At 41.3% G+C, this 13,900-nt stretch overlaps 1 protein-coding gene across 1 annotated transcript in view; it reads right to left on the bottom strand.

Annotated features, from left to right (window-relative positions):
• The window catches only part of LOC119228354 (receptor tyrosine-protein kinase erbB-4-like), an 82,649-nt gene that overhangs the window by 62,139 nt on the left and 6,610 nt on the right, over positions 1–13,900 (bottom strand). Inside the window, exons 2-7 of the mRNA XM_062564895.1 lie at positions 11,388–11,453; positions 5,888–6,006; positions 3,623–3,764; positions 1,848–1,961; positions 1,330–1,456; positions 685–758 (exon numbers count right to left, since the gene is read on the bottom strand). Coding sequence (XP_062420879.1) covers positions 685–758; positions 1,330–1,456; positions 1,848–1,961; positions 3,623–3,764; positions 5,888–6,006; positions 11,388–11,453 — 642 coding nt within the window. The remainder of the gene's footprint in view (positions 1–684; positions 759–1,329; positions 1,457–1,847; positions 1,962–3,622; positions 3,765–5,887; positions 6,007–11,387; positions 11,454–13,900) is intronic.

Raw genomic sequence — 13,900 nt, 5'->3', positions numbered from 1 at the left:
CAATGAACTTGAGTAACCTTTGGATGGAAAGCTGTTCTCAACACAGCTGATAATAGATAGAAGGAATATGGATAAACAATTTCTCTTCACTTGAAAAGGCTTTGAGCTGAAAAAGTTATGTTTTTTTTCCAGGTTATACATAAGAGGAATACTGTTTTCATGCTCTTTGTAAAAAAGCAACATTTTGTCATCTCATCAGTGAGCATCACATCGGAGGTGAACTGTTTCTTTCAGATGGCATTTGGGCAACATTGCAAGTGTGCATGCAGCTCAGCTAAGAAGAAGTGATGTCATAGGGGAGATAGAGGATCAACGATGCGCACCGCATGTTCTGGATCTTTTCTTCATGGTGCGTGAAGGGAGAGCTGCAACTGTGGGACTCAAGGCTAGGGACTCCCCAAGGGAGAAAGGGGTAGAGAGACAGAAGAGATTGAAAGACTCATCTGATATTCATCTCATGCTGCAATGTCTGTCCTTGGTGTGGACAGTCTCAGGGGGAGGGAGGGGGGGTAGACTTGAGCAAATACACAAACAGATACACACAAGCATTACATATATATGCACACTAAAAGCGGCACAAACGTGCAAGAGCGGCGGGAAAGGGTGCAGCGTTTTTCCTTTTTGTTTGCTTATCAATTTGTAGGCTGGTGCAGAAATGTATGCAGTGCAAGTTAGAATCCTCACCTGTGATCTCCCGAACGCTGCGAAATACATTGAGTTTTTCTGGATCCAAAGCTTCAATGTTGTGATACACATCCCTTTGAATGATAGTTCAGAATAATATTAAATTAAAAAAAAAAAAACAGAAACATCATAGCATTTGAAATGTACAATATATTGATATATTAACAGGACAATTCCTAACTAGAAAAACTTAGCATACAAATATCCCACTTGCCATCAATGACACTTATTATTTAACACTTTAATTATTTACACATTCAGATATTTAACATCCCGCCTATATTTAAAAAAAGATGAGACTTATCTAAAGGAATTTACATAAAAAGTTCATGTGAAAAACCCCACATCTATCCATGAATATTTGCTACATAGTTTCTCCCCAAAGGAATTCACTATTTAGGTGGAATGTTGATTGAGATGAGAAGTTGTTTTCAGTTAAATGTCACTATCTGATACCTTCATCTTATTCCAATATTGATTTTTAATTTGTTAAATACCGTTTCAGTTTAATTTGAATTTGTTAACATATTCCATTTTAACATTGTCAATCCAGGACTTCTAAAATCAACACTTCCAGGAAAGGACATGACGTGTCGAAACATGGCGACAGCTCTCCTCTTCCGTCCCGTAGTTCAACATTCCCACCCTTTGATCCCGGTGATGAGAAACACCAGGTTGCCGTTGATTTTGGTGCAGTTGACAAACTTGTCGATGTTCCTGGAGTCGACGGTCTGAGCTGTCTGGAGGCTGGCGGTGCCGATGCCATCACACGCTGAAAAATCAAAATGTATGGATTACTCCCTAATGGCTACATGATAAAGTCATTATTACATAAAGGTATAGGATCGCACTTTATTAAACTTATAACCGTGAATCAGTTTTTGGAACACATTATTGTTTTTGTATCAGGAAACTGAATTTTTAATTTTGTATCAATGATTATACAGCAATTCACCATCTCATATCAATGGCACGTTTTAATTTGACAAAAATAAAACAAAATCACAATAGCCCAAAACTCAGTATGAATGTTGTAATGTAATTTATTGATCTTTAGATGCTACACACGCAATTGATAAGACCCATTTTAAACAAAGATGGATAACTAATAATAGTATATTATACCAACCTAATGAATTGATGGATACATGTTTGCGTTTTACCTTTTGGGCAGATGTCAGTACAAGGAATGCACATCTTAATGCGTTTCTCCTCCACCTCCATCTTATTACTAGGACAGGCTCTCACACAGGAGTTATGGTCCACCACGAAGTTATCTGAAAAACATTTCACCATAAATGTCAAATACAGGTGGCTGCTGTTTGTCACACAGGAACATCCAGTAAAATAAGTGGCACTTGGTGGAAGAAATTCAAGAACAAAGTGTTATGTTGTCACTTCCTCTCCAACTACTCTACAGAATTTTGCAGCAGAGAATGAAACATTCATATATATATATATATAGGGTTTAAATGTTGAGCGGCATATAGTATATATATATATATATATATATATATATATATATATGCCGCTCAACATTTAAACCCACTTCCCTCCCACCGGATGGCCTTTTCACTGATGTTTGAAACAATGGGGGGTGTCCACAATTAGCTGTGTGAGTAGTCACAGAGCAAAGGACTATTACCAAGACTTACAACGTGGCAAAGAAGTAAGATGAGGCATAATGAAGATGTGGATCAAACCACTGGTACAATCAATAGAAATGAAGCAAATTGATCATATAGGGAGGAAGTATTCAGCTCTCTCGTGCTGGTATCTTTAATGGAGACAGCCTCCATCATCCCGCCCCTGTGCGTCATTGCCCACATCGTTAAGTTTATAAGGTCTTTCCACACCCTGGCCACATTTCAACTGTAGCTAAGATTCAAGTTTTGCCCATGATTGTGCTTTTTTCTGCAGTCTAAAGAGGCTTGAGCTTGTAGGTGAAGGCACAGTTAATGGCAAATCTCTAAAAAAAAGAACAACAACTGTTTTTCCAAATGTCATCTCATGCAAAAGAAAATGCAGCAGGACAAAGCCCTACCACTGTATGGCCATCATGGCCACAGGGCTGTAAAGGTTTGAATGTCTTTAGTCGATTCCCTTGTGCCAGCTAAAATCATATCTCAACCCAAAACACCAGCGCGGGACTTTGGATGAATTTAAATAGGCATTTGTAGAAATGACGAGCAGCATCAGCCTTCACTTCACAAAAAGAACTTATTCCCGGTTTTGAAAACCCAAATTGATCCTCACACACATCAGAGAACACCGTCTCTCTGATGCGCTCACCTGCACATTTATCTTCGTAAAACATATAACAAGCTGTGTTTACATTAAAGTGGGTTTGGATATTCAGTATGATCTACTGAATCTAATACGAGTGGTTTATGAGGTGAATGTAATTCAGACAGTTTGTGAATCACTGTTCTTGTTCGCGGCAAATTGTATCTGGTAATTTTCAAATTAAAATAAGCTATTTGAAGAGCAGAATTGTGCTGGCTACTGTTACGGCTGTATGTATGTGTGTGTATTTGTTTATGTAGTTATTATCTTCGTATACTGGAATTAGGCAAATATAATGCTTTTTGGTTGTTTTCTATACTACGCTCAAGTTTTAAATATCGAAGTTTCCCTAATTCTCAGTCAAAGCAGTTATGTGTGTGATTTAGTTTAGAGTTATTACACTTAACCTCAATGTCATATATTTTGCTAAAGTGAAAATAGTTTTGTTTCAGAATGAAATGCTATTAATGCTCATCATCATTAATTACCCACTGTTTGCATTCTATCACCATCGACATTTAGGGAGCCATCACTGTGGCAGGAGCTCTGCAAAGTATGGGTTTGACTATTGACATTGTGGAATTATCAACGGTATTGTAGTCACGCAGGTGTGTGTGTGTGTGTGTGTGTGTGTCAGGGTGGTGAGACTTACGAGGACACTTTTTGACGCAGAAGGCCCCATAGGTGTACTTTGCTCTGGGATTATGTTCCAGTTGGAAGGTGGTGGGGTTGTAGACAAAGGGCTGGGGGCACTGGGTCACACATGCCCCGCTGTCATTGAAGTTGGTGCAAGCCTGCGAGAACGCACACACACACACACACACACAGCACACACACACAGCACACGTGGCGGTGGTAAAAAGTATTTAGAATGTTTACTTGAAGGGTTATTTAAAAAAAAAAAAAAAACATCTGTCATTTATCTCTGTTTTCATGTAGCATGCATACAGTAGAGGGCGTCCCCAGAGGTGACATCACTCAGTCATGCAGACAGAAAATAAAGCATGCACCCAAAGGAATTACCACCTGGACCAGTGTGATTCGCCTTTTCTGGCAGTTATCTGTTCCAAAATTATGTCTTTAGGTTAACATTACAAGATGCAGACAAAGAGTGTTGACTGTTGAGTTAGAAAAAAAACAACTAAGCTTAAAGATTGTTGAAGCAAAGTTGAATTGAAATGTTTTCATAAATACACACTGTAAAAATGGAAAACCATTCACAAAGGCCACTTCATTCATTCTATAATGCTTTATAGGATGGACCTCCATGGCTACAGAGAGCTGCTCAACTGTGCAACCCTCAAAACTAAATCAAAAGAATGAAAGTGAATGTTTAAATCTTGAATCTTATATTGGTCAATTTAAGTCAATTGTAACCTTTACAACAGTATACGATGATCTTATTGCAATATTGGGAATATGTGGATTAGTTTCTTGGAAAAGATAAGTTAAATAAGCAACACATTTGACTGTATTCTAAACTAAACCAATATTGTTAAATATTAATTCCCCCCCCTTCACCCGTTGGCCTTTTTTACCTTCCAAAATAGATATTTTCCACTATAAATCAGTGCATAGGCATTCACCATTGTGAAAAGATATGCTCAAAGAAATCCCCTGGACTGGAGCAACAAGACACTTGGCTTCATACGTCCCCCCCCTTTCCACTGGTGCAGGGAGTGTTGCTTACGGGCGACGCTGTTCTGTGAATGCGAAGCGCGTGTGTGGTTGAGCGAGGGAGACGCCGCTCAGGGCCGACAGGTGTGTTAGATCGCAGCAGAAGGAAAGGAGCAGTGAAGTTGTCTCTCGTCTGTAATGTACATTGTATGTTGGCCACGAAAAAAAAGCAAAAAAAACTGCTGTAAAGCCGTAGTTTTTTTGTCTCGTCTTGTTCCCTAGCAGCCGGTGCAAACAGCTGCCTTTGTTAAAATGAGAGTTATCTGTTGAGTGTGACACCGACGCAAAAAGCGCATCTGATACGCTTGCGTTCCGGATGCGGAGAGAGGGGGGGGGGGAGTGGTTGCAGACACACTTGGGAAAGATCTGCACCCCACCGTGTACACTTTTCTATTTCAGAGTGAGAATTGCGGTCACTGAATCTGAATGAAGAACTGATACATAATCTTCTGCGTTTCATTTTTCACTTTAATCTCAATAAAACACACAAAACAACTGAGGTATGGACTTTTTGTTTGATGTGGTTTTGCTCTAGTTTGTTCTAGGGATCAACTCTTATGTCTTAAGGAAATAATTGAGATAACAAATTGAGGACGCTCTTCTGCGTGCAATCAATTCCAAAGACATGCAGCTTAGCTTGATTGACTGTGAATGGATGTCTGTTTCTATCAATCATCCGCATGATAATCTGACAACACGTCCACCTTGGCCTTCTACAGAAATCCATTCTTTTACTTTTAAGTGTGAGGAATTGAGTAACACCCACTCCAAAAAAAGAGCAAGAACTTCAGGAGTTCAAAAAGGGAGGTGCGCTGAATTACAAGTTTAACATATAGAGGTTGAAAATAAAAATGTTAAAGCACCCGCCTAAGAGCCATAAGGGAGAAGAGGCGGGTGAAGCCTGTATTTAAAAATGACACTCGTGTTAGGTACAATTGGAAACGAAATGTCATTTGATGATATTTGACATCCAAGTGGCATTTTAACAAGAGCCTGGAAGAATAAATCATGTTGAAGATTTCCTTGATTCAAAATAAGTTAGAAGTTGCGAGTAATGTGTTTCAGGTTTGTGACAAACAGGAAGAGAATGATCAGGAAATGCTTAGTTTTTTGGGGGGTTGGGGGTAGAACATTAACATGCAAACCACCTTTTTTCTAATTCATGTTTTAAATCAAATGTGTGTGTATATATATATGTGTGTGTGTGTGTGTGTGTGTGTGTGTGTGTGTGTTCGCTTACAAAGCAGTCTGTGTCTTTGGGTCCATAGCAGCCACCTGCACACTCGCGATGGCAGCAGTCATTAATATAGGGACCAAAGCAACGGCTGTCACACTGCTCGGCACAAACCGTCTTCGTCACTGTGGATTGACAACATATAGAAAGGAAAAAGTCAAACACTTCAGATGGTTAGTGGCAACTTTAAATATGTGCTATACACTGCCGGACTTTTGCAAATGCAATGGTGCGCTCCTGTGGGCGAGTTCTACTGAAGGCAGTGTCATCTGCCCCCTGCTAGCTTTCGTCTCTCAATGCTTGCCTGCTTGCATGCTCCTCCGGGGATCTCCACCTAGATAAGACGAAGGCATAGCGACCCCCATCATCATCCTTTCATAGCGCTACGTACCCCGAAACCTTTTCCCGCCTGCTTTTGTTGCATGTCCTGTGTGCCTCGCTTATTGACAGCCACGTGTTCTGAGTACAGGGAGCAGTATGAGCGGCAGAGTTTTATTGAGATATTGAGAGGGGATGAGAAAGGGAAACTCAATATTCAGTTGCTAAAGGGCAGCGGGCAGACTCCGGCTGTCGAACGGATGGAATATAAAGGACACTGGCGCTATAAGGTGCACGGCCACACCCCGTTCCCACTGAAGGAGCACCCTTTATGATCACAGGGGGGACTAAGGCGTTTTGTTACCGTTGCTACCTAAGACTAAGTAGCCTTTTTAACAATGTTTCCTAAACCTGACCAAGTTATTTTGTTGCCTGTGAGGAATTCTTCTTCTTCTTTTTATGTGTAGCAGCAGAAATTCCCAACTTTCCGCTTGACTTCAGTAGGAAAACGACTAATATGAAGTGACAAACCACCAGTGTATGAGGATGCACTGCATTTCCTGGCACTAAATGAAAATCTACCTGGTGTAAGGAAAAATATAGACAGTGGCTTGAGTGGTGATATGTATTGTGTGTCCACACAGGCTCGTCACTCAGCGATCGGCCATTTATGAAAGACATTTTTATCAAATTCCATCCTGCCTGAAAATTCTAGAGCCATTTTATTTTTCTGAAGAAAAAATACGTGTGCGCTCTGAATTTCTTGCATCCTTCAGAACATGAAATAAAAAATGATTTTATAATAGAATTTAGCTTCTAGCTAGATTCTATGATAAAGGTAAGTACATTTGTCACACAAATTCTAACTGAGATTGTTGTCACATTACTCATTTGTGGGAAAAGCAACGATATGGTACGATGATGCAGTGCGTGTGTGTGTGTGTGTGTGTGGATGCACATAGTTTATTTGTCCTATGTTTCCCTTTGGGCTCTGTGGTGACAAGATATTATCCCAGTGATTGATACAAGGCCACAGACCACCCGGCAAACACGCAGACACACACTTCACTCTTTGCCTTACGTACCATCAGTGGCATTCCATTAACAGTGCTTGGGCTAAAATGAAATGGCCTACTTAACACAAAAGACACTTTGTCAAATAAATGACCTTGCCAGACGAGAGACGCAACACTGTTTTGGCTTTAAACTTACACTTAAAAAAAAAAAAAAACATGCTGGCGACGACAAATAGAAGAGGCATCCATCTCATAAAATACGCCTGGAAGCTTCCATTTGAGCAAGTTGTAGACAGCAGCATCAGTCACAGGAACCACTGCCTTTCAGTTCTCATTTAAATGAGCTGGAATGTGCTTTTTCACTTCTGGTTTCCAAAAAGAGCTTCATAAGTGAATTTTGGATGTTTTTTTTCATGCTGTGGCAACTACACATCTATAACCACAACACTCATCTTAGAGTCCACACAGGTGTTTTTTTTTTACTTTGTGCAAATTTGCATCGCGGCGCTCTGTGCAGCACCAGGATGGAGCTTCAGGACTCCGCTGTCCAGCGCGTGGCGGACACAGCAGCTGTTTTGTTCAAGGTCGAACGAAGCGCAGTGAAGGTGATGTTTTTTGGGGAATACTGTGAGCTTACTTTATTTTGCCATTCAAAAAATGATTACTATTAGGTTTAATAAAGGTGCCTCATGCATCATGTTTGCTGTTTGGGAAAAAAATAATAATAAAATGGCATACCAATATGTTGACCAAATATTTGTTTTCTTCTTCATTTCATCATTTTATCCCGGTGTATCTTTGCTGTGTTTGGAAGTGCTGCCTCCCCTTAGTGCCACGGACTGAACCGAGGTCAACACATAGACAGTTTCTGCATAATCCGTAATTTAACTTAAACTTTTACTACTCTCACAGTACATTGTACCGCAAGGTACTCACCGCGCTAACCGTGGCCCTTTTCTCCTTCACTAAAGGATCCGTTTTTAGCTACATTCTATTCCAACTACAACAGTAATCGACAGCGATTCAAGAGTCCAGTGTTCAAAGATCCACTGGAGTGATGTGTGAATTAGTGACGTAGCTACGACAGCTGTTGAGAACAGGGAGCAAGCGTGCAGCCATCATCTCTAGCGACTGCGCAGGTTGCATTGAATTAAATGCAGGGAGGTATGTTCTCAACCCATCCAGCTGGCAACTTCAGTGACCTTCTGGAGAAACATTACCATTACGACAAGAATGTCAGGTCTAAGATACACAAAAAAAACATTAACCATTGAAATGTGATCTTTGGTGTAGTCAAAGTGGTCTTTCTTTTGACATTTTCACACTTTGTCTTCCCATGTATTCGCAGCACAATATAATTGAGGGTTGTGAGGTGGAAAGAGAACAAAAATGATGAATCATGACATCCAGGACGAAGGTGGCGAGATAAAGGAGGCAGGGAGACATGGCCGGGGCTTATCGAGGGTCGGGTCCGTGGCGTGTTGTTAACAGGTCCTGGTCAAACAGTTCATTTCTCATTATCTTAATGAGATCAACAACCACAGAACAAATACGATGAGGCGAGCCGGGGTTGGAAGGCCAAGATGAAGTAGTCTGTGCACAGAGTGAAAGAAAGAGCGAAGACAACTCATGGCACGGACAGCACAATAAAACTGGAGAATTAATGGACAAACGAGAACTGTGTGTGAGCTCCTTTGCCTGCGTGGACGTGTACATGCTGTTCTTATGCAGAGTTGAGAAGTTTAAACTACGAATTGTATAGTGCACGTTCTGTTAACACGCTTCCCTGCATTTGTGTGCCTTCAGAGTAATGAGACATCTGTCGAAAAGGATGACAGAAGTTCTTTTTCATATTATCTGCCCCGTTAAATAACCTCAGCAGGTTGTTCCGTTTATCAATTACTGCAAAAACAAAAACTTAAATCGTCTGTTTAAAGGGATCCTTCACTGCTCTTTGTGCTCAATTCAAAAGCCTTACAAACAAATACTGAATCTTCTCCACAGCGATACGCCAACAATTGCGAGTGCATGCAGTATTAGTTTTAGCAGTAGTACATTTAATAAACTGTTTTCCTTTGTATCTCTGCAGCCACCTTCTTCCATGCTGTTTCTGTTAGGATTCACTCCAGAGGGCCATAGTTTAAAAATAAGTCATCTTGTAGCACAACCGATTCGCTATGAATTTGACATTTTTTTAACCATATATTTGATTTAACATTGGCTTCACACTGGATGGCGATTCTAGAATTAGCGTTTATATATTTTGGTAGTTTAATAGTATAAGGGAAAAGGACAAAGGACAGCATGGTTTACGCGTGGTTGGGAGTTGGCCATTTATGAATTAGATATTGAAATTTTACATTCACTTGAAATGATACCCAAACCTTTGATAAAAGGTTTGGGTACCTGGAAAGGCAAGACCTCTTCATTCCTACATATTTAGATGCAGTGTTTTATATTAACAAGGGATGGAGCCTCACATTGTAAATGAAAAAGGCTACATCAGTCTACATCATTCTAAAATCAACACAATATGTGGATGAACAATATTCCAAAAAGAGGCAGAAAATGCCCGGTATGACTACTTTTAAGTTGCATAGACCTGCATTAGTAGGATATGCATTTAGTGTAAAGGGCAATTACTGATCTATTTGTACTAAGCCGTGCTGGGGCGACTTTAATTACCTTCAATCTTTTTTTAAGGGTTTAGCATGGTAATAAAAAAAGCTTAAAACAACACTGCATGACGATGAAAGGTTGGATATAGCGGGCCATGCTTCTCCAGTATTATAATGAGTTTGCCAATCCAGTCCTGAGAGACTGAAGCAAAACAACGCAGTGTGGTAGATATTTACCAAAGATCAAGGACTTTGGAGAAAACATTAGGTGCTGTGACCTTTCCCGTGGTTTAGTTGAGAGGACCGGCTGGGAACTGGCCATTATCTTTTCTTCCCATTATTCCAAAGTATGATGGCCATAAACTGGACGTTTTACAGCACATGTCCTGTGCACTGTGCAGAAAGCAGCCAGAAACAGCAAAGTGGGGAGAGCCTGAGAGAGTGACACTGACGCAGGAAGATGACTGAATGAGGGGGGATAGAACATAAGATGCCTGCCCCCCCCCCCCCCCCCCCCACGGGGATGGACTGAGGGAGTGCATCATTCTCACACTCTCCCGCAGCTGCAATAAGCTAGTGTGAAACATGGGAGTTCCCAGCAGGAAGGTTTGTGGAAGACGTGTTGGGGTCCAGGGAACTAGGGCGTTGATATGTGCGTGCGTGCGCTTGAGGTTCTGGCATCTCCGCAGCAATTATGGGCTTGTGAAATAAATGTCCAAAGCGGCGGCCTTTTTACGAGGCTGAAACCCGCCTACAAACTTAGAACCAAAGCAAGCCATTCTCGCGCTATGAATTCCATAAGTCAACTGGGACTGCATTAGGAAACACAAGACTTTCTATAAGATATGCATGCAAACAATGTGGCATGAATGGTAATCATCAGAATAATAGTTAGGAGTGTGCAGTTAGGGGGGGGGGTTTGTGCACTTGGGTTAATACATTTCTTTTTTATCACAACAAGCCACACCGCTGTGAATGAGCCAGCTGAATCAAATCTTCGGGTTGCTGGTTGTCAAAACACATGAGTGGAGTATAAATGAGCACAAAATCCAACAAATACTAAATGGGATTCATCATTAAAGGCATATTAGTGACCAAATAAATAGTACAGTTTGAATTTCAGGCAGCTTAAGAAATATGATTTGGTACTTTTGACAACTTTTTTTGGAAATAAAGCATCTCCCTTAAATTGCCTAATTTGAAGCTTCGACGGAAGTAAATAGCAGAGGAAGATGGCACAATGTTAGAAACAGTCCTACCCAACAACACCAATTTACTCAAAATCAGATATGTTAGTTCAGTAATCATTTCAGAATACTTTTAGTGTCAGATAAGTATGTAGGTGTGGATATATGTAAAAAAAATTTTTTTAAAAAGACAGCGGTGCATATGTAAAGCGGGAATTACAAAATAAAATTAATTGTAACCATCAAAGAAAACTGAATCCAAACGTGTGCTTAGATCACCTATGTGCATACTGACAAAAACACCTTGGAGGAAGAGAGAGCAAGCCACTAAAATGCCGTCTTGCGCTAATAACAGTAATGAACTTACAGCTCTGACACTGGTCACCTTTCGGTCCCCAGCAGCGGCCGTTACAGGAGCGATTGCACTTTTGACCTGCACACAAGTTCAAGGAGAGAGATGATTGGCATTTCACATTAGCAAACAGTCACTCATTGACAAAATATGACCAGTATGGGCCTTCAAAGTCCATATGAGCTGGACCCAAGCTGCACTCCAGGGTCACCCAAATTGATCCTTTGGCTCCGCTTTAAGTAGACGTGATGTGTGTGTGCGCTTCGTTGGTGCTTGATCTGCCTCATACTTGTAATCTGGCATAATAAACAACACACAAGAAATAAAGGTGCTTAATTACATTACAGGACTGATTTGTGGATGATAACACTGTATGATGAAGGTATATTTATTAATGAGTTCTATTCAAATAACTGCTTTCAGTCATACAGTTGAATAAAGATGATGAAACTTCATCTTTTGGTAACAACAAAGCCTCTCTGATTGGTACGTGCTGTTCCAGTCTTGCATTCGTTTTTAAGTAACCTTGGGACAGGTTGCTTTGTGGAAATAAGTAAATGTGTCTCTGTAAATCAGCCCAGCATGAAACTAGCACACACAAGGTGGAAATAAAAGCAGTAAAGCAGCAGAAATCACCATCATACCCTTAGAGCCATTCCCGCTTTTTTTTTTTTCTTTTTTGGAGGACTTAATTGACTGTGTAGTAATTGACTGCGGGGGGGAAGTGAGCCTGGATAAGTGCAGAAGTGCTGTCCTCTGTCCATCAGCCTCTCCAGATGAGAGCTATTAGCATCGATACTCTATCCCCAACCGCCAGCCTCTCCATCTGCTTCCCTTCTACCTCTTCCTCGTTTGTGACCCTCTTCACCACACATCTTCCATCCAGCCCTTTGCTGATTTTCTCACTTATTGTGCATTCCTGTTGCTCTTTTTTTCCAGACCGTATGAAAAGCAGCAGACAAACCGGATCACGACACGGATGTCAGCCGGCCCCGAGTGGTCATCCGACAGCGCAGAGTCGGCAAAACCCAGGACGCACGTAGTTCTCCGTTTGCCCCATGAAGTCAAGACAAAGCGCTTTCATTGAGTGTTTTGAGGCCTTAACTTCATCAGCTTATAAATTCCGAGTGACCTTGACTTAAACCAGGCCCGTTCTCCTCCCGCACCGTAATCTTTTACGGCTTTCCTTTAAAACAGCCGATAAGGTCAAAACTGTCGAGAGCGCAGCCGGGTGGGCGCTGGTGTGGAGTAAAGGAAAAAAAAAATGTGGTTTGCCAAATGGACTTGGATTTAAAGACATGTCCTGGTTTTCGACAGAGAGCCAATGAACACATCAACAGTGGCACAAATAAGTCACAAGTAATAACAGCCTGAATTCTCAGGTCTTCCTAAAGAAGATTATGTTCTCAGTTGTGGATTACAGGTTCGGAGACCCTTGATCTTTTGGCGGAGTGGAAGACTCGCACCGGAGTGAGGGTTGAACCGGGGCTAAAGGGGCTGCAGGGAGGACGGAGATTGAGCAGAATATCAATGATTGGAGCCGTTAATCTGCATTTGAAGCCTTCGGCCAGTGCTGTGGGAGGAAATCCAAAGCGCACGTGCAGAGGCAGTCCTTTTATCTCCTCCCATAATGAAATGCATCTTATTGTTGCTGTTGTTGTTGTGCAATTATATATTTACGGAGAAACCAGACAGCTTAAAGAAAAGAAGAAACAAAAACAACAACAGATTAAAATGTCAGACAGCTCGAGCATTAAACAAATAACAAAAGCAGTGCGTGTTCAGAGGTTGAGTAAAGTGGAAATCTTTACCTCGCTGACAGACACCTCAACCCAACCCCCGAGGCGGATTAACTATGATTATTTTATTAAAACAAATCTTTTCATAATTTGAAGCACATGATCCTGGCTACATCGGGCCATCGAAGTGACGTGAGCGAGCCACTGTGGTGCTTTGTTCTGGTGGGCAGAGTGACAGAATTGGGTCAACGGGTGGTTTTTGTAATGACAGCGTTTTTGCTGCTCACACTCGTCGCGCATGGTCCGTGCAGCAGGTTGAGCGGGTTTCCTCTGGACCGTTTCCCATGTCACAACTTGCCAGCCAATGCTGCCTTATGCAATTCGGTTTACCTGTTACCGGAAATGGGACCAAAACCTCTTTTCAGCCATCGGAGGAAAAATGCTCAAGATCTGATAAAGTGATATTTGCTTAAGGCAGAGCTGGTTGAGTCTGAAGTTTAACAATGAAAAGAAACGTTTGTTCAAGTGAGAACCACAAGTTCTCTTCAGCCTGCTGCTCATCCCTATCTGAAGCTCACATCTTAACCAAAGCACAACAACTTGCATCAAGTATACAATATTCATGAGGACTATTTAATATGGAAGTCTACAGCTGAATAAGTTGGCGCCATTAAAAGCATTCAGGGATTTTGTACTGCGCAGCTTCCATTTGTGAACCATCTGGGTGACGGCATAAGTGATCAAGTTCAATCAAGTCTTTATGTTTTCCACACTTTGTCTTCGTTGGGT

Source organism: Pungitius pungitius, chromosome 10 (genome assembly GCF_949316345.1).
Source record: "Pungitius pungitius chromosome 10, fPunPun2.1, whole genome shotgun sequence".
NCBI lineage: Eukaryota > Metazoa > Chordata > Actinopteri > Perciformes > Gasterosteidae > Pungitius > Pungitius pungitius.
The sequence above is the reverse complement of the archived record's forward strand: the minus strand, read 5'-3'. Positions and strand labels throughout refer to the sequence as shown.